The sequence below is a fragment of the Ursus maritimus genome, unplaced genomic scaffold, assembly GCF_017311325.1.
Source record: "Ursus maritimus isolate PB19 unplaced genomic scaffold, ASM1731132v1 scaffold_2, whole genome shotgun sequence".
NCBI classification, from domain to species: Eukaryota; Metazoa; Chordata; class Mammalia; order Carnivora; family Ursidae; genus Ursus; species Ursus maritimus.
Genome location: NW_024424452.1, coordinates 5,085,668 through 5,110,633, shown reverse-complemented (window position 1 = coordinate 5,110,633; position 24,966 = coordinate 5,085,668). Strand labels below are relative to the sequence as shown.

The following is a 24,966-nucleotide window of genomic DNA, read 5'->3' as shown; positions in this document are numbered from 1 at the left end:
TCTCTTTGCCTCTGTTTACTCACCCATAAAATGGAAATACCCCATAGTACCTATCTCCCGAAGTAGTTGCAAGAATGTGTGTAAATCTTTACAAGTAACCTCTGGCCCATAATAACCTCTGTTAACAATCACTAATCTATTCTTAAAAACTGAAGCCTCGAGTCTAACATCAGAGATGGATTGTCATTCTTCAGAACAGAGGAACTCTGAGTGCTGTGGTAGCCTCTTCCTTCGGCGTCCTTTGCTATGTTGAGAAATTTTTCTGCTACAGTTCTGATGAAGTTTCCTTCAGATACTGGCCAAGGTGAAATACGTATCAAGTTCTCCTTCCCTGTCCTGACTTGCTCTCCCCATCTGTTTCGTGTTTCTCCGCTCTGAGCTGCCCCTACTAATTTCACCTTGCGCCTCGCTACTCAGTCCGCTGGGTTCAGTCTCAGGGAACCCGCTCTGAACTTCCCCTCCCTCTGATCTGCCCCCTCCCATTACATTGTTTTCTCCCACACTTCCTTCCTGCCAAATTGGCTCTCATAGCTCACCTGCTTCATGTAAATATTCTAAAAACTCACTGAAGGCAGGCACTAGCACATCACTTCTCTTACTGACTCTCAGAGTAGATGCTAGCCGGGTATTTGCTCAACGAATGTGTGAACTGTTTCAAGAGAAAGAGAGTTACTTAGGTAGTTACTATAGGTAGTTAAGCGTGGAGAGCATTAGCGAATGGCTTTGTTGCTCAGATGAAAATTCCAACATCTTCGAAAGTGCCACAGGAGTCCTTCCAGGACTTACTGCACTGCATTTGTAAATTAATTTTAATATTTATACTCTAGGCATTTTATTGAGTTCTAGAAAGAATTTGTTTACAATCAGTTATAGTATACTATAGTATAGTTTGTAAAATCTTTACAAACCAAAGTATCATCCTTCATTCAGAAAAATCTTAAAAAAAAAAAAAAAAGAAAAGAAAATCTTTTTTTAGAACCCTTGGTCATGAGTTTTGGACCTTGCACATTTTTCAAGTTTGTTATTTATTCCTCAGCATTTTGCTTTCGTTCTTGTGATTGTTACTTTTCTAATTAGATATTGCTGGTATATAGATGTCAACTGGCTTTTTTATTGTGATAAAATGTAAATAAGATTTATCATTTTAATCATTTTCAAGTGTATAGTTCCATGGCATTAAGTAAATTCACATTCAGTTGACTTTTTTATGTTCATGTTTTAATCAGCCACTTACCTGAAAGCTCTTAATGGGTCTCACATATTTTTGCTTTTCTTCAATTGAGGTATACAGATAACGATAAATTGTCTCCATTCTGATAGAAATATCTTGTGTTTTTTTTGGGGGGGGGAGGGCAAAATTCCAGGGCCATGTCTAATCATTGTTTAGGGTAACATGCATTCATGTTTTTGAATTGGACAGGTATTGATTTCCATTATAAATCTGGGAAGTCTCAACCAGCCAGTTAGACCTGATTAGACCTCTCAGAGTTTCTCCTTTGAAACCCCAAGCCTGCTGAATCAAGTTACATGCTGAACTTTTCCTTGCTATCAACTGTATTATCAGTGTTCATTTTTGCACATTTCCAAGGACAACAGAGGTGTTTTTTTTATTTTTTTATTTTTTAAAGATTTTACTTTATTTGACAGACAGAGAGAGCACAAGCAGGGGGAGAGGCAGGCAGAGGGAGAAGGCAAAGCAGGCTCCCCGCTGAGCAGAAAGCCCAACAGCGAGCTTGATACCAGGACCCTAGGATCATGACCTGAGCCAAAGGCAGACGCTTAACTGACAAAGCCACCTAGACGCCCCAGGCAACAGAGTTCTAAGGGGGATAAGCTTTGCTTGCTTTCAAATAGCTTTTGCTTCTGAAATCCTGGCATTGTTTTCCTATCCTTTATTTGTCTAGAAAAAATTCTACTTAATCCTCAAAGACCCATTTCAAGTGTCACCGTCTTCATAAAACTTTTCCTTAACGTCTCCTCCTGGGAGGGTTATTCTCAGTGCTTCCTAAGCTTTACCTTCTAAATTGGAGCATTGCCAGGATGTGGAGTAACTATGTATAACTCTGTATTCTAAACAAAATGGTCTCTGGAAAATAGATATCGTATCTCCAATGCGTGGTTTATTCTGGGTTTTAAATTAATATTTTGGCAATACATAAAGGAGTGACTTGGGATTTGTCACCCAAAAATAAACCAGGTCTAAGATTTGGTGAACCATAGCCGCAGATTTCCTTCATAGGAGACCGTGATCCTCAGGAAAATCAAATGTATCTTTCCTTGAAAACTTTTGGGCTGGGGCGCCTGGGTGGCTCAGCCATTAAGTGTCTGCCTTCAGCTCAGGTCATGATCCCAGGGTGTTCGGATCAAGCCCTGCATCCGGCTCCCTGCTCAGCAGGAAGCCTGCTTCTCCCTCTTCCACTCCCCTTGCTTGTGTTCCCTCTCTTGCCATCTCTCTCTGTCAGATAAATAAATTTTGAAAATCTTAAAAAAAACCCACAAAAACTTTGGGCTTTGATGTCTTATGTTGGATTGGGAGAAAGGGGTGTTAATTACCCATTAGGATAAAGTTGGCTTTGGTAAATTAAACAAACCTTTCATTTCATGAGAGTCTAAAACAAGACCAAAGAGCACAATTAATAAATAAAAGCTGGAGCTGGAATTTATATCTAGTGTGTCTGTCCCCAGACAGCACTCTGATGACTGTGTCTCCGCCCGGGCTGCGGGGACAAGTTTATTGATTGTGTCATCTGATCACTCTTATAGTGAAAGGTAGGTACTCCTCTTTTCTTTCTTTGTGTTCCTTTTGTGGCAAAATATGGTAGGCACATCTTTCGAGTATGCTTTATGATTAACCCATTTTTTTGGTGTTTATGTGATTTCTCCTTTGTTTGCAGTGATTATGAGCTGTAAGCAGTGAAGGGTCTGGTTTTGTTTGTTCTGAGGGCCTTAGAGCGAGGATTGACTGAGAGATCCTAAGCACTGCTCCACTCTGTTGTGGGTGTGGAACTCTCAGGGGCAGGGCAGGTGGTGGTGGAACAAAGCTGGTGTAGATATGTTTTTGATGGTTATGCTCACAGAGGTTGGTTGTTACCCTCCCTGACTCATCCAGTGTTTTCAGGGTCCAGCCTGGTGAATTAAATCCACATGCGATGGAGACCAATAGCCTTGCACCTTCCGTAACCATAAGGTACAACACTAATATTCTCAGGCATTCCCTCCAAGAGTTACTCTTTAGGCCAGAGAGGGCAGTTTGGGGGCTTCTATGTGGCTTTTTCTACTAGACTAGCTCATACTTTACAAGTCAAAAAACCAATATGAGGGTTCGGTCAACCTGTAAGTATGACCATTTGGATATTATGTTTGGACACTGGGGAAATGACCACTGTGGGCCCATGGAGCCAATGTATTTTTTGACCCCGTATGTCCTTACTCCCTTAGCAAAAAGGGAGACTTTGGGGTGCTTTAGGTTCCCATCCGTCCTCATTGTCTCTATAAACCAACAGCCTGGAAATATCCAGGTATTCCTCTTTCCTAGACTATGCTTACCCCAAACAAATTAAATGGCCAGAGGTTTCTTTGGTGAAGTATTTGGAGAATCACTATTGCGTACACATCCATGGATCTGGCTGCCCTTTCACTGAATGGGTGTTTTGGATCTGAAAATTGGCTCAGGTGGTGAAACTAGAAAGATGATTTTGACTATATCAAATGATATATATATTAATCATATTTAGTATGTCTTTGTTGACTGCCCATCTGTCTTGCCCGATGATCTGTTAGCCTCCATGGAGCCCTGCAAGTCAGGTGCCCCTCTCTGCCTGCTGCCTACTCATGCCCACCTTGCTTCTGAGGGGTAAGTGCTGCCACCCAGCCTCTGTCACTCTAGGATCCTATTACCCCTCTGACCTACAGATGACAGCCATCATTGAGTTTCTCAAGGCCGATGGTGCCCCCAACCCAGACCTTGGGAAGCAGTGTCCTCCAGGCCTTTTCAGCTCGTAGTATAGTCAGCTGGTAGTATCCATTCTAGGATGTTCATTTCCCCGGGCCTATTTTTTTTTTTTAAGATTTTATTTATTTATTTGACAGAGATAGACAGCCAGCGAGAGAGGGAACACAAGCAGGGGGAGTGGGAGAGGAAGAAGCAGGCTCCCAGCAGAGGAGCCCGACATGGGGCTCGATCCCAGAACACCGGGATCATGCCCCGAGCCGAAGGCCGACTCTTAATGACTGAGCCACCCAGGCGCCCCTCCCCGGGGCCTATTGATCCCATCTTCCCCTATCTACCATGGAAGTCGTGGTGTTGTCCTTATTTAATGTGGCTCATTTCTTTTTGTCAAGTACCATCCATACTGGCCCACTCAAAGTTTAGATCAATATTGTGGGAGGGTGCCCCTAGATCTACAAAGTCTCCTTTATTACCCCTCCCCCACCCTTGATCTAGCCCCTTGAGATCCATTTACAGGCTCACTGACAGTCCTGCTGGTGTGTATCAGCCAGGTCCTACAGCTCCTTCAATGTATCATTCCTCTCCTCCCTAAATAGGACTAACACTTGTCCAATCGGGCCATACTGGGACTTAACCTTTGCAACTGGTCTCGTGGCCACGGGGACTATGGGGCAGATCCTGAAGAATGCATCATCTTATAGGTACTTGCCTCATTTGAGGCTTCTGCATCGTCTTTAGGTTGAGGGGCTGGAATGGGCCACTTCTGAAGGCCCAAAAGGTTCGGAGCAATCTGACGTTCTCATCCCTAGTCTTGGGATTCCACCTCTTCTTTATCAGAGCCCTGACTCTGGTGATGGAGACTGACCATGGCTGAGAGAAGTCAATCACTTCTGAAGTTGTGTTTCTTCAAAGTGAACCCCTGAGCCTGGTCCTCGGGACTGCCTGCCTGTCCTTTGACTGCAGACGATCATCATGGCAGGGCACTGAAACGTCTCTCTGGCTTCTATGCTTTGCTTTACGTTGATAATTGCCCGGACCCTATCATTTTCCTTCTTTAAAGCAGCAGTGGTCATTGAATATCACAGTTCTTTCAATGACTATTTTCCCCAACGTTCACAGAGATTGAATAAGCCAGTGCATGCCCTTCTACTCATTTCCCATCCCACTTTCCCCTGGGTGGGACCTTACCCAACAGCACGGAGATCAGTGCCTCACAAATCACCTAGAATCTTATCCTTAGATTCTGCTTCCTAGGACCTTTTCTGGTACCTGCTGTCTCAAGCCAGGCTACCTAGAAGCAGGGCTTGAAACAGAATTCAGATGCCGATGCTGTATATGCACTGTGCTCTGGGGAGAAAGGGAAGGGAGGAAGGGGGCAGGGAAAGGAGTCAAGTCAGGATGCAGTGGAAAACGAACTTCTCTCTGATCCCACTGGCGCCCTGGAGCGTGCACTGCACCACGATGAGGCTGGTCACAAGTTGAGGCAAGGCCTTTCTGAACCCCTTTGTCAGCGGGCCACTGGTATAGACTGTAAGGGGGTGGTAGGCATGGTTAACCTCCCCGTGCAGCAGCTCCCGCCTTCGGCCAGGAACAGCTGTCAAGAGGAGGGGCAGCTGTGAGTTATTCGCAGCTAACACTCATAGCAGCTGGGAGGGGAATGCATGCATCAGCCAGTAATGGGGATCTGGTGGGGCATTTCCAGCATCCACTACAAGCTCCCTAAGTGTCTGGAGGTTCTTGGAAAATCTAACTTCTCCCTCTAACACTTTTTGTTCTTTATGTGGATTGGGAGGTGGAGCACCCGAGCTGAGTTTGCCTTCAGCATAAAGACAGTTTTGGTAAAGGCAATGGGCTAAGTAATCTGTGTAGGTCATACAGTTTGTACGAACAGAGGCAAAGTGAAATCTCCAAACAGCATTCACTTTGGATTAAGCGCTGCTCTGGAAGAAAACAAGTTTCTGGGGCAAGTTGGCTTACCTCTCAGCCAAAGACCCAGCTGTTTGAAGGCAGGGACTTCCTAATATCTTTTGTAACTTCTCCACTTATGTTGTCAGTTTGCTGTAATAAGTGGCACTGAAATTCTTTAGAGGAAAAGGCCTTCTGTTTGATTTCAAGGCACAGAAAGGGGGGGAAGGGGCTGAGTAATCCCGCCCCCAAGAGCCTGTTCTGGCGGAGAACGCTAAGGGATGGTTAACAAAACAAAACAAACACACACAAAAAACCCCCAAACCCCTCTTCCTATGTAAGTTGCTCAGGTACTGTATTAAAAGGTGGACTGCGGGGGTACTTACTTAATAGAACACTGAATGGAAAATGAAATTGGAAGGCAAACATCTAGTGTGACTTCCAAGGGAAGCATTTTGAACTACCACAAAACAAAGGTGACTATTAAGGAATTGGCTCTTTAATTCCTTCTCATTCTCTATTCAATCATCTCAAAGTCACTTGGGGGAAAGGCAAGTAAATTACTGAGTCCATCCCCATGGCCCTCCTGATCTTACAAATCTTACTAGTGTTGAAAGGGCCACAAAGGTGAAATTCCATAACCATTCTTCATCAGGAAGTAAGTTGTGGCGTTAATCCCAAAAGTGAGCACTGAATTTTGGAGGTTTGGAATACACCTTTTCCCTCTTTGTTTCCTCAAAGTACTTCAATGTTGTGCTCCAAAGACACAAGTGATATTGTAATCACACAAGTGATTTCTTTCCATAACAATAGTGAAGAGTCACCATAAAAATATGTCTGGTCTTGTAGGGGGAGTAATAAGATTCTGATGGATTCAAGCAGGGCTCCATGAAGAAGAGGCACGGGCAGGGCTTTTATAAGCAGACGTAGGAATGGGGTGTTTGTAGGAAAAAAGTCTGTTATGGCTGGGGACACACACAAGAAGAAAGGGAACTGAGGCTTCTAGACTATTCTGTGGGCCAATAAGAGGCTGAAGGCTCTTAGGGGAGCAACGTTTGACCTGTGTTATTGAAAGATCAAGGAGATCACAGAAAAATAAGGGTGGAAAGGGAGTTCAGACTAGGAGGAGAGCATCAGACAGGAGACTGAGGGAATGGGTGTGGCGAGGAGGTTGCCTAGGGGAGGGTCGGGTAGGACTTGGTGTTAGGGATTAGACAGTGGGATCGGCTCAGGTTAGTGCAGGAGAGTGCCTTTTCCTTAATCAAAGCAGAGAACCCAACAGAGAGGAGCAGGGTCGTGGAGGAGGGGAGATGCAGCGATGAATTAATTAGCTCTCGTTCAATCTCGCCGCGGAGACATCCAGTAAGTGGTTGGGGGTGTGGATCTGGCACTGGGGAGCCAGAGCTGGTCTAGTTGCCCCAAAGAGCGTGGAATGCTTGGATCTGAGGCGCAATCCTGACGGGCTGGCCAGGGGAGCCAGGTTTCAAACTCTCCCCTCCCCGTCGCGCAGTCAATGAAGTCTGACTGCGAGCTAGCGCCCGGCTGGCTCCGGCGTCCTTAAATGCTGGGTCGCTAGGCCGAGGGACGAGCGCCGCAGGCGCAGCGCGTGAGGGAGGCTCTCCCGGAGCCGTGTCCGTTTGGAGGACCCCGTTTCGCCGCGTCCCCGCGCAGGGCGGACGGGCGCGGCGAGGGCCGACTAGGGCCCCGCGGGCGCCGCGCGCCGTACGATCCGCTCGCGCCAGCGGCTCGGGGGAAAGACCGCCCCGGACCGCGCCGCGCGGCTCGGCTCCGCCAATCAGCGCGCCCCTTCCGCGGCGCCCTGGCGCTCCAGTGACGCGCGCGCCAGCCTGCGCCCGCGGCGCTTTGACGACGGCCCCTCCCGCGCTCGTCCGGCCCGTTAGCTGCGCGCCGCGCCTCTTGTGCGACGGCCCCTGGGCGGCGGCGCGTGCGGGCGCGGCCCTGGTGCGCCCCCTGGCGGCCCGGCGGGGCGCTGCGGGCGCGGCGCTGACCCGGAGGCGGCGGCGGCGGTGCCCGGATGGAGGCACGTCATTGTCCCCCGCCGGGCGGCTGGGCTGTGTGCGGCGGCGGCGGCGGCGGCGGCCGAGGGGGATGGAGCGAGCGCCGAGCCGGGTCAGGTAAGCTCCCGCCTCCTTCCCGCCCGCCGCTGGCCGGCGTGGGGCCCGCGGAGGGCCCCGCTTGCCTCGGCCGCAGCTGGCCCGGCCGCCTCTGAGCCGGCGCGGCCCGCGGGGGACTGGCGCGGCCCCTCGCCCGCCGCCCCCTCCGCAGCCGCGGGCCGCCCGGGACCCCGCGGCGCCGGTGGCAGCGTTGCTACCGCCGGCCGGGCCAGGCCGCTGGGGAGGGGGCGGTGGCCGGGGCGGTCGGGCGCCCAGAGAGCCGGGCTGCGCGGGGAGGCCAGACCCCCTGGTTGCCATGGACACTGCCCTCCCACCCCCACCCAGCCCCAGCCCGCCCCCTCGGCCCGTGGGCCGGGCCCGGCGGGCGGCTCCGGGGCGGCCTGGCCCGCACCGGTCCGCCCGCGGTGGGCGTGTGCCGGCCGCCGGCCGCGGAGCCCGGCGTCCCCGGCCCGCCCGCCGCCCCCCGCGTGGCTGCCACCTCCCGCCCCCGAGCGGCCCTCGGAGCCTGGGGCTCGCCTCCCCACCCCCACCGCACCCCCCAGAGAGACAAACTTTCCCACCCCGGCGCCCCTCCGCGGCGCGCCGGTTCCCCTCGCGGGGCCGTCCACCTGGCTCCTTCGCTGAGTGTCCGAGTTCCCCACGCCGGCCGCCGGGGCGGAGCGGGCACCCTCTGGGGGGAGAGGAGGGGCCGGGCGGCCCCGGCGGCGCGTCCCCAAAAGCGTGTGCGCCTCGGTCCTGTTCTTTATCTTCGGGGCAGGAAGAGCCAACTTACCTGGAGGGGGTCGGGGGAGAGAGTGATCAGTTTCAGATGTTTGAAATGAAAATTTGACGGGACAGAAGTTTTACAATCTAGGACTTTAACCTTGTTATAATGAATGCGGTTGAGATTACTTTTATTGAATAGCGCTTTTATATTTAGGGAGGCCTTAGGGTTTACTTGTTTATGGGAAAACATGTTGGTTATTTAAAGTAAATACACTCAGATCAGTAAAACGGGTTGAGAAGCTATTCGGTTAACACCTCTTTTTCAAGGTAACAACGGTGTTACAGGGTCTCATACGTTTTTGTGGCGTCTCAATATTTTTTAGGAGTGGTAAATTTTAAAGATAATTTCACTCTTTCGACTCATTCAAAGTGCATAGGGGATATGAATAATCAGTTTTACTTATTTGTTTTTATTTGAGGTCAGTTTCACTTTCTTTTCCTATCAATCAAGTCTACACTGTTTGGTTTGAAGGGTTTAAGGCTAGTCGTTTTATTTACTTAAAAATAATTGAAATCAAGGCTGTATCTTTTTAAAGCTTGTGTGTTTTCCACTTAAATAGAAATGTTACAAGAACGTGGGTTACATTGTTTATGAAGAAGCAGAGTGTATCAGTTTCTTTTCTACATGTATTGATATTATTACCTTTATGTGCAGTGCCACAATGTTTAAAACAGCTATATGCTTATTTTTAAAATGAAAAAGAATAATGCATTCTGGTATTTGATAGAAATATAAGGGACTGAAAATCTTAAGACTTCTGAATAAAAGATTGCACTTAAAGCAAACATTCGTGAAGTCGATTAGTCTCGTATCTCCACACACCTCCAGCCTTGATTCACGTGCTCATTTTTTTCAAACATGTTTTTGTTGCTTTTTGCGTATCATTAGAAGATGCTGAGAGAAATGTTTGTAACTTGTTTCAAACATGTTTTTGTAACTTTTCATTGAAGTAGTTGCTTAAAAGTCCTGATATAACCATAACCATAATGTTTAGAAGCTTTACTAACATTAAAGAACATGTAACTTATGAATCTTAGGTCCTTTACAATGTTGTTTGGCTTGTAGAAAGGATATCTCTGTAGCAGATGGTTAGTTTGATACTTGATGGTTTTAGGATAAGTATTCATTGGCCAAATATACAAATGAAGACAAATAGATGGTTTTGGTTTGTTTTCCCATAATTATACTGCGATATGGTTATTGATGATTGAGTTCTATGCTTTCCTTAATTTTTTTTCATTTAAGAGCCCCCCACCCCCACCCCCACCCCCCAAAGGCAGTTGGAGCAAGTAAAATGGTTTTATTTGGTTATTTGTTAATGATTGTCCTGAAGGGAAATCCTTTTCCTGGGAAAATTGAGGTTTTTGCTGTTAAATGTTATTGGTAAATGAGGCCAAATTAACCTTCCCTTGGGACTCTGTTTTGGCTTTCTTCTACCTTTTGCTCCTTCTCTTTCTCCTCCTCTTTTGTTTTCTTACTCTTGCTTGCCTCCACCGTGTTTCGTGGTGTAGACTTTATTTGAAAATACAGCTCAAGCTTTCTTCCTGAATGAAGATCCCGTGTCTTAGATTGACTTAAAATAGTTCAGTTTTTCTTATTTTAGTAAGATTTAATCTAACATGAACTTTTTAATTTCTGCATAAGATTCCAAAAAAATCTTTAGGTTGTGCTTTCAGGGCAGGGGGCTATCATCATGCTGGAATTTAAAATCACAACAAAATTGAGGCTTTTAAAAGAACCTTACTGTGAGCAGACTGTGCGTCACAACATTTGTTGAGGTGGCATGAATGTTGGTACTTATTCTCTCACTTGACTGTATTGAATATATTTTAAAGCAAGCTTTAAAGGCTGTTCCGACTTCAAAGTAGGAATGAGATACTGTATACGAAAGAGATACTGTATATAAATCACTCAGCACAAACCAGTGCTAAAAGCAAACCCTGGTTACTTCCTATCAACGGGATTCATTCATTTGTTCAGCACATGTGTGGCCAGCTTTCTGTGTGCCAGGTCTGGGGATAGAAATGCAAGTGTGATGGAGAGCAACAAGTGAAACGGGCCGTGGAGTAGGTGCTGGAGCGCTACCATAGAAATCGGCAGCAGGGCGCTATGGGAGCTTGCAGGAGGGCTTCTGACCCGGTCTTGGGGGAGGGATGTTGTCAAGGAAAGTGTCCCAGAGGAAATGAATTCTAAACTGAGAAGTGGTAAGTGGTAACTGGCCGGAGGTGGAAGGCTGGACGAGCATGAGGTAAAAAAGAACAGCACGTGAAGAGCCCAAAGAGAGCAGGTAGGAATGGAAGCTGGGGAGCATGTGGAGCAGGTCCTAGGCCAGGCTGTGCCAAGTCCGGGTGTTGAGATGTCCCGGACACGCCTGAGAGAAAGGTTATCTACAGAGGAGTGGCACACTTGCTTTGGTTGTCACTGGGCAGTTTACATTCCTCAGGAGACCCCAGTGACTAGGTCTGTACAGCCAGAAGGAACCCTTGCTGGGAATGTTGGGCCAGGTGCCTGGTTCTTGTTGCTGGACTAGTTTGGGTTATAATTGCTCCATTTTATAGACCCTGTGGATGCTATTCAATCTCTCATAGGTCCACTATGAAAATTAAGTAAATTAATTTATGTTCAGTGATTAACACATTGCCCATCATATAGGAAATGCTTAATTAGTGGGAGCCTCCAGATTTAAAAATAGGAGTCAGAGAGAAAATTATGATTACTTTTATAACGTGTATTTGTGTTCAAGTTTGATGTCAGTTATGTCTTATGGGCTTCATTTAAAAAGTCATATGTACCAAATAAATGAGCCTTCTCAGAAAAACTTTTCAAATGTGAGACTTCCTAATTTTAAAAAAATAATAATATATTTCAAATAAGTCATTGTGGACTTTAACTCAGAATTAAAGCTAGATTTTTCTCTTCATGTAGTTGAGACTTTTCTCTGATGAATTCTATGTGAATTGAAAATTGAGTCAAATGTGTTAGTGCATTTCACATTCTAGATTTAAGCAATAGGGAGAAAAAAATATATGGGTTCTTGGTAAATGTATAGAATTGGGAACTGAGGTCCCTGATTATAAACTGAAACATGAGACTTTTAGGGGGGTTGGAATAGAATGACAAGATCCAATCAAATGTTTCATTGAAGGTTTTATAATTAAAAATTGTTGACATGTTCAGATGAGCACAATGCTAAATGTTCCAAGGAAATGATTTCAAAGTTAAAAAATACTGCTGTTGGGGCGCCTGGGTGGCACAGTGGTTAAGCGTCTGCCTTCGGCTCAGGGCGTGATCCCGGCGTTATGGGATCGAGCCCCACATCAGGCTCCTCTGCTATGAGCCTGCCTCTTCCTCTCCCACTCCCCCTGCTTGTGTTCCCTCTCTCGCTGGCTGTCTCTATCTCTGTCAAATAAATAAATAAAATCTTTAAAAAAATATATTGCTCTTTTTATATTATAGTAACTTGTTTGACAGGAATTAAATATGAGTAGGATAATTTTCCAAGATCTAATGTTAGATATAGATTACTTTTCTCAGTTTATAAAACAACTGCATGTGTTTTGTCTTTTGCAGAGTTGAACAATGACCATAGTTGACAAAGCTTCTGAATCTTCAGACCCATCAGCCTATCAGAATCAGCCTGGCAGCTCGGAGGCAGTCTCACCTGGAGACATGGACGCAGGGTCTGCCAGCTGGGGAGCTGTGTCTTCGCTAAATGATGTTTCAAATCACACACTTTCTTTAGGACCAGTACCTGGTGCTGTAGTTTATTCAAGTTCATCTGTACCTGATAAATCAAAACCATCACCACAAAAGGATCAAGGTACTACTTTTTAAAGACAGAATCACTCCTAGAAACTCTTATATAAACGCTGTCAACGGTTGGTAGTTTTGGAGGGGGTCGTCTCTTGTGAAGACCTGTTGCCACCCCAGTGGCCAGCAGTGACATTGCTCGACAGGCTTCATTTTCCTGTGCTGCTTGTTCATGATTAAAATGTATCCTAACAGGGTGGATTACTTTTAGTTATAATATTTGTAGTTTCTTTTATTCTTAATTTTTTGAAGGATAAACTTCATTGCAATGAGATTTGAGATGGGCATTTTGTTAACTTGTCAGTTAACCATAGTCCCCTAAGTAGATGTCTGTCTTTGAAAATTTTGAAGATGTTTTTGAAAAAAGATTGCCTTTTGACAAACAGCTCTACCCAACTGTGGGTTGTTTTTTTAGTTTTTGGCCTGTTAATATCATCTGTGGTAATAAAGCTGTTTGAAAAATAGCAGATAATGTAAATGTTACATTTGTTAAAGCTGTGTAAATGTGGTTACATTTGTTAAAACTCATCCGGTTAAATGAGACATTGACACTTTAGTTGGTACTTCTGAGATTGTTGGATTTGAAAGCTTTGAAATGCAAAGAAAATAGATTAGTTCCTACTCAGGAACGTCATTGGCGTAGAATAATTTGGCCCTTAAATTGTTTTGCATCCTCATAGTAAATGTGACATTGTGATGTGGTAGGTGGTGTCATTTGTTGAAGGTGTTTGGGGTGGGAGGAAAGTTTATATCACAAAATAAACAGTTTAATTGAATGTTACACATAGAGTTTAAAGGCCTTCACCATCAAGACTTTCCCACAGGACTTCTTTTCACTGACTCCAGCTTCCCGTTACTTGCTGGGGCTCCTTTCTCTCCCTCGGGCCTTAACTCACATCACCCTGCCGTGCCCTTTTTGGAGCCCTTGTCCCATTTTCTGCAGACTCCTTTCTTTTTTTCTGATTTTTCTTTTTGTTCCCACTGAGCCAAAGCCTACCTTTGCATACTTAAACCCATTAATTTCTCTGTTAAAATAGAGAACCATCCATTAAGGCGTTTCCATCTCCAGCAGCACCAAGGAACTGGCAAACTTTTGTGAAAAGGTCTTCATATGGGTGATCGAACTTTCCTAAATAAGTTGTTTTTGAGCTTTACCTGAGTTCTGTCAGCATAGTTATCATTAATAATCTGTTTATAATTCTTGAAAATAGATAAACATCTTTTTAGGCAACATAGAGTATACTTATGAATGTGGGTAGTGGTGCCCAACAGCCTGAGTTCAGAGCCGGTTTCCTTTCTGGTAAAATGAGGATGACGTCACTACCAACTCTTAGACTGGGACTGTCCGGCAGCTAAGGAGGACTCTAGAAGTGCAGTGCTGGTGAAGAGGACAGTGATGGTGGTGGTACCGAGGAGAAGCCATTTTCTATAGATTGTGTTGAAAAAATTTGAAGTAGATATAAAAGAGCAGTTGGAGTGCACTCTCATGTAGTCAGCAGTCAGCTTTATCAACTCATAGCCAGTTACACCTTCACCCATTTACTCCCCTCCCCATCATTGTAAAGCAAATCCAAGACTTTGTATTTCATCTATAAATATTTTAGTTTGTATATCTAAAAAATTCTTTTCTAAAAATTTAAACATCTTTATATTAAAACTCTACTCAACGTTAACATTTCTGTCATATTTTTTTCCAACAGTTGGTTTGTTAAAAACATCCAGACAAGGTCTATACTTTGCATTTGGTGGATGTCTTTAAGATTCTGTTAACACCCCCCTTTGGTCATTGCAGCTTACTTATTGAAGAAACCAGATCATTTTGATTTCCCACGTTCTAGGTAAAACGCCCCTTCCCCCTGTGTTTCTGGCTAGCTGGGAAAACCGAATCTTGATCAGGTTCAGTTTGATTTGTTTCTATTTATTGAGCTTGAGAAGCATGCAAAGCTTTGTTTTTAAATATTTCTTGTTTATTTTTCCAGCCCTAGGTGATGGCATTGCTCCTCCACAAAAAGTTCTTTTCCCATCTGAGAAGATTTGTCTTAAGTGGCAACAGACTCACAGAGTTGGAGCCGGGCTCCAGAATTTGGGCAATACCTGTTTTGCCAATGCAGCACTGCAGTGTTTGACCTACACGCCACCTCTTGCCAATTACATGCTATCTCACGAACACTCCAAGACATGTAAGTGTCCTGGGTTATGTTAACTTGTGGAGTGTTGTGCTATGCTAACCTATTTTCATTTTTTTCTCTGCAATGAAAGTGAAGAATTAAGCCAAGAATTCTACGATCACTAGGAAATTGGTTTATTCTTGTAGAAACCATGGAGGAAGACTCTTAAGATTTGTATTCAGGTTGTGTAAAAATCATTTTGCACCTAATTTGACCTGTGAAGTTATTGAAAAACATATTTTACCAGCATTTGGCATTTCTGAACCCCCTGCTGGCTTTCTATACACTTGCTGAAAAAATGTGACATAAATGTCTGCCGCCAACAGCTTGGGGCAAGCAGAGTTAGGAAATCCTGTCTCTCCTGGCTTCCATCCTGTATTGTAAGGCTTGATGCATTTACAGGCTTGTAAGTCTTAGTGAAGAAGAACCTCTTGTTACGGCCTCCAACCTGAAAATTCATGCAGGACTTTCCTTTTAGTGTGTGTGAGCTCCCTTTTCAACCTAAAGGGCAGGGAATCAGTTAGAATGTATCATGTCTTTAATAGGTGACGGCCAGCTCAGTGGTTGACTAGTGAAATTCAGAATTTAGAGTGTATCTAGTTTTTGAGGTTTGAGCTTCTAAATACATTGTAAATAGCCTTCATCCTTATAAATGAATTCTCCCTGTTCTTTGATCTACATTAGTGCTCAGATTTGTGTGTGTGTGCGTGTGTGTGTGTGTGTGTGTGTATGTATGTGTGTGTGTTTGGGTGCTGTTCATTAATTATCAGGGTGAAAACTCCTTAGGCTTCTTTTTGAATAGTTCTTTTACTTAATGGAGAATTTAAACCGGGTTTTTAAAAACTGTCCTGTACCCCCCCCCCCAAAGAGCAAAATAATACTTGTAAAGAATTTGGAAAGTACAGAAAAATTTAAAGAAACCGAGGGAAAATCACCTAGAATCTCACTGTCCGGAGGTGTTTGGTATGCCAAGGGCTTTTAAATTACAGAATGAACGTTTTGTTTGCCCTCATTTCCCCCCTAAGTTCATAATTCATTCCCCACAGACAGCTTTCCCATTACTTTTGTGCTTAATGAAAGTAGGGTGTGGATGGAAACCCAGCACTGGCACCTGGGCTGTGAGAGGAGGGACTGATGCAAAAATTCAGAAGCTCCGGGTGTCCAGAATTAGGTGTCTATCTTCTGTGCTATTGGTAGCTTTCGTGCTTTCTGTTTTTGCTTTATTTAGGTATATCAAGGTGTAATCACATATGTGAGTTAGGTACATCTTTTTATTATGTTTAGGATTATATATATATATATATATATATATATACACAAAATTTAGGTATATATCCCTTTATTTAGTTTTATTGAGGTATAATATAAATTGCACATACTTAAAATATATGTTTGATGCATTTTGACATTTGTATACTCCTATGAAACTACTGCCACAATTAAGGTAATGAATATATTCATCACCACCAAAGTTTTCCAGTGCTCCTTTGAAATCACTCCCTTCCATCCCTTCCTGTCCCTAATCCCCTCCACCCCCAGGCAACCACTGATATGCTTTCTGTCTGCTGTAGATTAGTTTGTATCTTTTTGAATGTCATATAGTGGAATTATGCAGGTATGTATTCTTATATTGCCTGGCTTCTTTGACTTAGTGCAATTATTTTAACATTATTCCATGCTGTTGCATGTATCAGTAGTTTTTATTGTTGAGTAGTATTCCATTGTATGGACATACTGCATTTTGTTTCTCCATTCACCCACCTATTGATGGACATTTGGGTTGTTTCTCATTTGGGGCCATCACAGATTAAGCTACTATGAACATTTTTATATATGTGTTTAAACAGGTCTTTGTAAGGATGTGTTTTCTTTTGGGTAAATATTTAGCAGCGCAGTGGCTTTTTCCCAAAGGGATTCTGGTATTTTACATCCCCAGCAGCAGTGACTGAAAGTTCCATGTGCTGCATATCCCCCTGTAATGTTTGGTGTGGTCGGTCTTTCCAACTTCAGCCATTCTAAGTGGTGTGTAGTGTAGCAAGTACTACCCTACCATGGTTTTAATTTGCACTTCCCTAATAAGTAATGATGTTGAACATTTTTCCGTATGGTTATTTGCCGTCTGTATACTCTCCTGGCTAAAGTGCCTGTTCATATCTTTTGCTTGATTTAAAATTGGGTAGTGTTCTTTTTGTTGAGTTTTGAGAGTTTTTATATATTCTGGGTACAAGTCCTTTATCAGATAGGTAATTTGCAAATATTATCTTCCAGTCTGGAGAAGAATATTTTCTTCACACTGTCTTTTGAAGAGCATGTTTGTAGCTTTGAAGAATTCCACGTCTTTTTTTTTTTTTTTTTTTTTATTTTATTTATTCGACAGAGGGAGAGAGAGCACGAGCAGGGGGAGAAGCAGGCAGAAGGAGAAAGAGAAGCAGGCTCTCTGCTGAGCAGAGAGCCCGATGCGGGGCTTGAACCCAGGACCCTAGGATCATGACCTGAGCCGAAGGCAGACACTTAACTGGCCGAGCCACCCAGGCGCCCCATTACTTTTTCTTTTTATCAGTTGTGTTTTAAGTGTTGTATTAAGAAATCTTTGCCTAGGGGTGCCTGAGTGGCTTGGTCAGTTGAGCATCTGCCTTTGGCTCGGGTCATGGTCCCCGGGGTCCTGGGATCGAGTCCCATGCTGGGTTCCCTGCTCAGCAGGGAGTCTGCTTCTCCCTCTTCCTAGCCCCTCTCCCCTGCCTCCCCACTTGTGCTCTCTGCTCTTTCTAATGAATGGGTAAAATCTTAAAAAAAAAAAAAAAAAAAGAAAGAAAGAAATCTTTGCCTCACCAGAGGTCACAAAGATTTTCTCTATATTCTTTTAGAAGTTTCATAGTTTTAGCTTTTATATTGGTCAGTGATCCATTTTGAGTTAATTTTTGTTTGTGGTGTGAAGAATGGATTGAAGGTCAGGTTTTTTCAGTATGGATATCCAATTGTTCCAGCACTATTTGTTCAAAAGATAGTCCTTTCTCCACTGAATTGTCTTAGTTTCTTTGTCAGAAATCAATTGACTATATCCATATGCATCTATTTCTGGAGTCTGTTCTGTCACACTGATCCACTGTCTGTCTTGACACCATAGCACAATGTCTTGATTATTGTATATTTAAAAGTTTTGAAATCAGGAAAGTCCTGCAGTGTTCTTGTCCTTTTTCAAAGTTGTTTTGGCTATTCTTGGTCCTTTGCATTTCCAAATGAATGTTGGACTCAGTTTGTCCACAAAAAAGCTTCCTGGGATTTTGATTGGTATGGTGTTGAATCTATGAATTAATTTGGGATGAATTGACATCTAAACAGTATTGTTTTCTGTCCCCCAAACAAGGTATACATCTCCATTTATTTAGGTTCTCTTTAATTTTTCCTAGTAGTATTGCTTAATTCTCGATATACAAATATAATGTGCACATTTTTTATCAGATTTATCCCTAAGTATTTCATATTTTTGGAAGCTGTCATAAATGATAATATTTTTGAATTTTAATTTCTAATTTTTTATTGCTAGACTATAAAAATGCAAGTGATTTTTGGATATTGATTTTATATCCTGCAATCTTAGTAAATTTATTAATTCTGGTAGTTTTTTTTTTTTTTAAAGATTTCTTAAGATTTTATGTGGAGTCAGTCATGTGATCTGTGCATAAGGACAGTTTTACTTCTTCATTTTCAGTCTTCATGCTGTCTATTTCTTGCTGTGATCCACTAGCCAGGACCTCCATTACGGTGTTGGATGGGTGTCGTGGAAGTAGATGTGACAGCCGTGTCTCTTCACCTTAGGGGGAAGGCATTTTAGTCTTTCACTTTTAATACATTGTTAGCTGGAAAGTTTTCATAGGTGCCTTTTACCCACCGAGTGTTTACTTGAATGCTAAGCCAAATTTGCTTTCCAGAGATGAGCCCCACTTGGTCATGATGCATTATGCTTTCCATGTATCATTGGATTTGCTAAGAATTTTTAAAATTTTATGTTGGTGAATATTAGTTTATAGTTTCTTGTCATGTCTTTTTCTGATTCTGGCATCAGGATTCATGGTGGCATCATGAAATATGTTGGGATTATTTTCTTCTATTTCTTGGAAGACTTTTTGTAGAATTGGTGTTATTTCTTACTTAAATGTTTAGATTTCAGTGAAACCGTCTGGGCCTTGAAGCTTTCTCATGGGTAGGTTTCTAACTATATACTTAATTTATTTGATAGATATAGGCCTCTTCAGGTTATCTATTTTTTCATCAAAGAGCTCTGGTAGTTTGTGTCTCTCAAGGAATTTGTCTTCCATGTCGAATGTACTGGCATAAAGTTGTTCGTAATGTTCTGTTATCCCTTTTTATTCATCTTATTATTGATCTTCTCAGAAAATCAGTTCTTGCTTTCATTGTTATTTTGTTTTCTGTTTCATCCGTGTTTGTTATTTTTATTACTCCCTTTCTCCTGCCTTCTTTGGATTTAACATGCCGTATTCTAATTTCTTAAAGCTTAGGTCACTTAATTTGAGATCTTTTCCATTCTGTTTAATGCCACAAATTTCCTTTGAAGTGCTGCTTTTTACTTGCGTCCCAGACATTTCGGTATTTCACATATTCATTTTTATTCAGGTCCAAATACTTTCTAATTGCTCTGGTGATTATTTAGAGGTGTGTTGTTTAGTTGCCAAATATTTTGAGGAATTTCCAGAAATTGTCCTGTTACTAATTTCTAATTTAATTGTCTTGTGGTCAGAGTATATTTTTTATTGTTTGAATCTTTTTAAACTTGAGACTTGTGTTATGCACCAGAACATGGTCTAGTTTGGTAAATGTCCCATGTGTACTTAATAAGGATGTATGGTCTGCTCTGTTGTTTGGAGTTTCTGTAAATGCTGATGATGGTCAGTTACTTGATAGTTAGTTCTGTAACTAACTACCCAGTTAGTTGTCCTGTTGTTGAGGCTGTCTTCTGTGTCCTTACTGCTTTTCTGTCCACTTGTCCTATCAAATTTTGAGAGAGGTTTGTTGAAATAAAATATATTTGTAATTTGTTTTTTCTTTGTTTTATCAGTTTTGCTTTGTGTTTTGAAGCTCTGTCACTTAATATTATTATGACCTGATTAAATGACTTATTCATAATTGATGAAATTACCCTCTTTATTCCAAATAATATGCTTTGTTCCAAATCTACTTTGATATAAATAGAGCCCCTCCGGTTTTCTTATGATTAATGTTAGCATGGTATATCTTTTTCCATCTTTTTTTTTTTTTTTTTAAAGATTTTATTTATTTATTCGACAGAGATAGAGACAGCCAGCGAGAGAGGGAACACAGGCAGGGGGAGTGGGAGAGGAAGAAGCAGGCTCATAGCGGAGGAGCCCGACGTGGGGCTCGATCCCACAACGCCGGGATCACGCCCTGAGCCGAAGGCAGACGCTTAACCGCTATGCCACCCAGGCGCCCCTCTTTTTCCATCTTTTTACCTTTAACCTCTTGTGTCTATACTTAAACCCAGAATGTAATTTTTTCTTTTCTCTTCTTTTCTTTTCTATGAGATCGATTAATTGATATGGTTGGGTTTAAACTTACCATCTTGCTGTTTGTTTTCTCTTTGTCCCATTTATTCTTTGTTCCCTTATTCATCTTTTTGAGTGAATAATTGTATGATAATTAATCTTTATTGGTATATTTTCTGTAACTTTGTTTTCTTTTTTTAGTGGTGGCTTTAGGGTTTGGCATACATCTTTAAATGATTACAGTTTGCCTTCAAGTAATATTCCAGTTTGTATCGTAAGGACTTGGTGACAGTGTACTTTCATCTCCCCTCTCCTGGCATTTATTCGTGCCATTGTCATCATCTCCCTGTGTTATAATCACACAATATATTGTGTTATTTTTGCCTTAAATTATAAAAGTTTTGCTTTAAATAGTTAAGGTGTGTTTAGAAATCTGTATTTACCTATTCACTTGTCATTTCCACTGCTTTTAATTCCTTTACGTGGATTTAGATTTCCATCTGCTGTTTTTCCTTATGGCTAAAGGACTTCCCTTAACTTTGCTTGCTAGCGATGAACTCTGCTTTTTGTTTTATTTGTTTGTTTTATTCTCTGTCCGAAATATGCTTATTTTGCCTTTTTAAAAGTTAACCTTTTTGTTTTGAGGTAATTGTAGATTCACATGCAGTCTAAGAATGACACACAGACCTCCCGTGTCTTACCCAGTTTCCCCAGTGGTAACACTGTATTTCAGTATCTCAGCCAGGATGTTAACATGGATACAGTCCTGATACAGAATATTTCCATCATTACAGAATCCCTCATGTTCCCCTTTTATAGCCACGCCCACTTTCTTTGTGCCCTGATGTCCTCTTTTAACCCCTGGCAACCACTAATCTGTTTTTCATTTCTATAATTTTGTCACTTCAAGAATGTTATTTACATATATTGAGTTGTGCAGTATGTAACGTTTTGGGATTGGCTTTTTCACTCAGCATAATTCTCTCAAGATTCATTTAGGTTGTGTGTACTAATAATTTGTGGGGGTTTTTGTTGTTGTTGTTGTTGAGTAATAGTCCATGGTATGGATGTACCATAGCTTGTTTTGTTTTATTTTATTTTTTTTTTTAAGATTTTTATTTATTTATTTGAGAGACAGAGCACGAGGTGGGGAGAGGAGCAGAGGGAGAGAGACAAGCAGGTTCCCCTCCGAGCAGGGAACCCAACCCAGGGCTCAATCCCAGGACCCTGGGATCATGACCTGAGCTGAAGGCAGACGCTTAACCAACTGAGCCACCCAGGTGCCCTGTACCATGGCTTGTTTTAACCAGTCATCCACAGAAGGACATCTGGGTTGTGTCCACTTTGGGGATATTCTGAAGAGAGCTGCTGTAAGCATTAGAGCATACAACATACGTGTGAACATGTCTTTATTTCTCTGAAGTAAATGCCCAGGATTGCAATCACTGGGTCATATTAGTAGTTGCATGGTTGATTTTTATAAGAAACTGCCAGTTTTTGAGCGTGGCTGACCATATTACAGCCTACCAGCAAGGTATGGGGGTTCTAGTTTCTCTGCATGTTTGCCAGCATTTGGTGTTGTCACTATTTTTCATTTTAGCCATACTGATAGGCATATAATGATACCTTGTTGTGATTTTAATTTGCATTTCCCTCATACCTAAAGGTCTTGAATATCTTTCCATGTGCTTATTTGCTATCTGTATGTCCTGTTCAGTGAAATACCTCTTTGCTATCTTTTGCTCATTCTCTGTTGCATTCTTTGTTTTTATACTATTGAGTTTTGAGAGTTCTTTATAGAGTTTAGATACTAGGCCTTTGTTGGATATGTAGGTTCCAAATAATTTCTCCCAGCCCGAGGTTTGTCTTTTTTTTATTTTTTATTAAGATTTTATTTATTTCTTTATTTGAGAGAGAGAGAAAGAGAGTGTGTGAGAGAGAGCATAAACAGGGAGAGCGGCAGAGGTAGAGGGAGAAGCAGACTCCCTGCTGAGCAGGGAGCCTGATGTGGGACTTGATCCCAGGACCCTGGGATCATGACCTGAGCTGAAGGCAGACGCTTCACTGACTGAGCCGCCCAGGTGCCCCGAGGGTTGTCTTCCCATTCCCTTAACAAGGTCTTTCACAGAACAAAAGTTTTTAATTTTGGTGAAGTCTGACTTTTCCTTTTATGGATTGTGCTTTTGGTGTCAAATTTAAGATCTTTGCCTAGCTCTTGATCCTGGAGATTTTCTCCTATTTTTTTCTAAAAGTTTTATAGTTTTACATTTTACATTTAGGTCTGTGATCCATTTAAATTTTTGTATAGTGTGAAGTTTAGGTGAAGTCAATTTTTTGTCTATAAATGCCTTTTTGCTCCAGCACCATTTGTTGAAAGGGGTATCTTTCCTCTATTGAATTGCTTTTACACCTTTGTAAAAAAATCACTTGGACATACTTGTGTGCGTCTATTTCTGGGTTTCCTAGTCTATTCTGTTGAGGTATGTGTTTGTCCCTCCACACAGTCTTGCTGTTGTAGCTATGTAATAAGTCTTGATATCAGATAGAATGATTCCAGCCATTTATTCTCTTTCAAAATTGCTCGAGCTATTCGAGCTATGTTTTTCTGTCTTTCCATATAAACTATAGAATAATTATATCTATATCTACAAAAAATCTTCCTGAGATTTTGTAGTTGTGTGAAACCTGAATTTCAATTTGGGGAGGGAGAATTGATACCTTTACTTATGTTGACATTTTCAATCTATGAACATGGTAGGTCTTTCCATTTATACTTAAATCTTCTTTATTTTTTATCACTGTTTTGTAATGTCAGGATGTTTGTCTTGTTTTGTTAGATTTACGCCTAATTTTCTTTATTTTTTGAGGGGTTGTAAGTGGCATTATATTTTTAATTTTGGTGTCCACATGTTTATTGCTGGTATGAAAAGATACATTTTATTTTCATATGTTGATCTTATATCCTGTGACCTTGCCAAACTTATTTATTCTAGGATTTTTTTTTTTTTTTTTTTGTAGACTCCTTGGATTTTTCTAGTATACAGTCATGTTATATGCAAGTATGGACAGTTTTACTTATTTCTTACTGATTAGTATGCTTTTTATTTCCTTTTCTTATTTCACTGGCTAGAACTTTGAGGAGAGTGGACATCCTTGCCTCATTTCTGATATTGGGGAGAGGAACATTTAGTTTGATATTAGCAGTAGGTTTTTTGATATATGCTCTTTATTAAGTTAGAGGAGTTTCCTCTATTTCTTTTTTTCTGATTTCTGCTTTCTGTCATAAATGAGTGTTGATTTTTGTCAAATGCTTTTTCTATATCAAATTGATACGATCATGTGATATTTCTTCTTTAGCCTGTTAATATGTTGGATTATACTGATAGTTTCCTATATTGAGTCATATTTGTACCCTGGGATAAATTCCATTTGGTCATGATGTGTAATGATTAATTTAAATCAGCTGGTGCTCATCATAGCCAGTGCATTCCTTAATCCCCATCACCTGTGTCACCCATGTCCCCACTCACCTCCCCTCAGGTAACCATCAGTTTGTTGTCTGTAGTTAAAGAGTCTGTTTCTTGGTTTGTCTCTCTTCCCTTTGTTTGGTTTCTGAAATTACACGTACGAGTGAAATCATATGGTATTTGTGTTTATCTGACTTTTTACACTTAGCGTTATGCTCTCTAGGTCCATCCATGTCATTGCAAATGGCAAGATTTCATTCTTTTTATGGCTCAATAATATTTCATTGTGTGTGTGTGTGTGTGTAGATACATATATACGCACATATATATGTGTATATGTATCACATTTTCTTTATCCATTCATCAACCTGTGGATGCTTGGTCGGCTTCCATATCTTGGGTATGTAAATAATGTTGCTATACACATAGGGGTGCATGTATCCCTTTGAATTAGTGTTTTTGTATTCTTTGGGTAAATACCCAGTAGTGCAGTTGTGGGATTGTAGGGTAGGTCTATTTTTAACTTTTTGAGGAACCTCCATACTGTCTTCCAGAGTGGCTGTGCTAGTTTGCATTCCTACGAATAGTACAAGAGGGTTCCTTTTTCTCCACATCCTTACCAACCCTTGTTGTTTCTTGTGTTGTTGATTTTAGCCATTCTGACAGGTGTGAGGTAATATCTCCTTGTAGTTTTGATTTGCATTTTCCTGATGATAAGTGATGATAAGCATCTTTTCATGTGTCTATTGGCCATCTGTATGTCTTCTTTGGAGAAATGTCTGTTCATGTCTTCTGCCCATCTTTTAATTGGATTATTTTTTGGGGGGGTGGTGAGTTTTATAAATTCTTTATAGATTTTGGATTCTAGCCCTTTATTGGATATGTCATTTGCAAATATCTTCTCTCATTTCATAGGTTGGCTTTTAGTTTTGTTGATTGTTTCCTTCACTGTGTAGAAGCTTTGTATTTTGATGTAATCCCAATAGTTTATTTTTTGCTTTTATTCCCTTGCCTCAGGGGACCTATCTAGAAAAAAGTTACTCTAGTCAATGTCAGAGAAATTACTACCTGTGCTCTCTTCTAGGATTTTTATGGTTTCAGGACTCATATTTAGGTCTTTAATACATTTTGAATTTCTTACTGTGTACGGTGTAAGAAAGTGGTCCGGTTTCATTCTTTTGCATGTTGCAGTCAAGTTTTCCTAACACACATTTGTTGAAGAGACCATCTTTTCCCCATTCTTTCCT

General features: G+C 41.9%; 1 protein-coding gene across 1 annotated transcript in view; it reads left to right on the top strand.

Annotated features, from left to right (window-relative positions):
- Positions 1-7,851: 7,851 nt before the first annotated feature.
- The window catches only part of USP42 (ubiquitin specific peptidase 42), a 48,630-nt gene continuing 31,515 nt past the window's right edge, over positions 7,852-24,966 (top strand). The window contains exons 1-3 of the mRNA XM_040634769.1: positions 7,852-7,989; positions 12,326-12,575; positions 14,545-14,745. Of these exons, the coding sequence (XP_040490703.1) occupies positions 12,335-12,575; positions 14,545-14,745 (442 nt within the window). The 5' untranslated portion in view covers positions 7,852-7,989; positions 12,326-12,334. The remainder of the gene's footprint in view (positions 7,990-12,325; positions 12,576-14,544; positions 14,746-24,966) is intronic.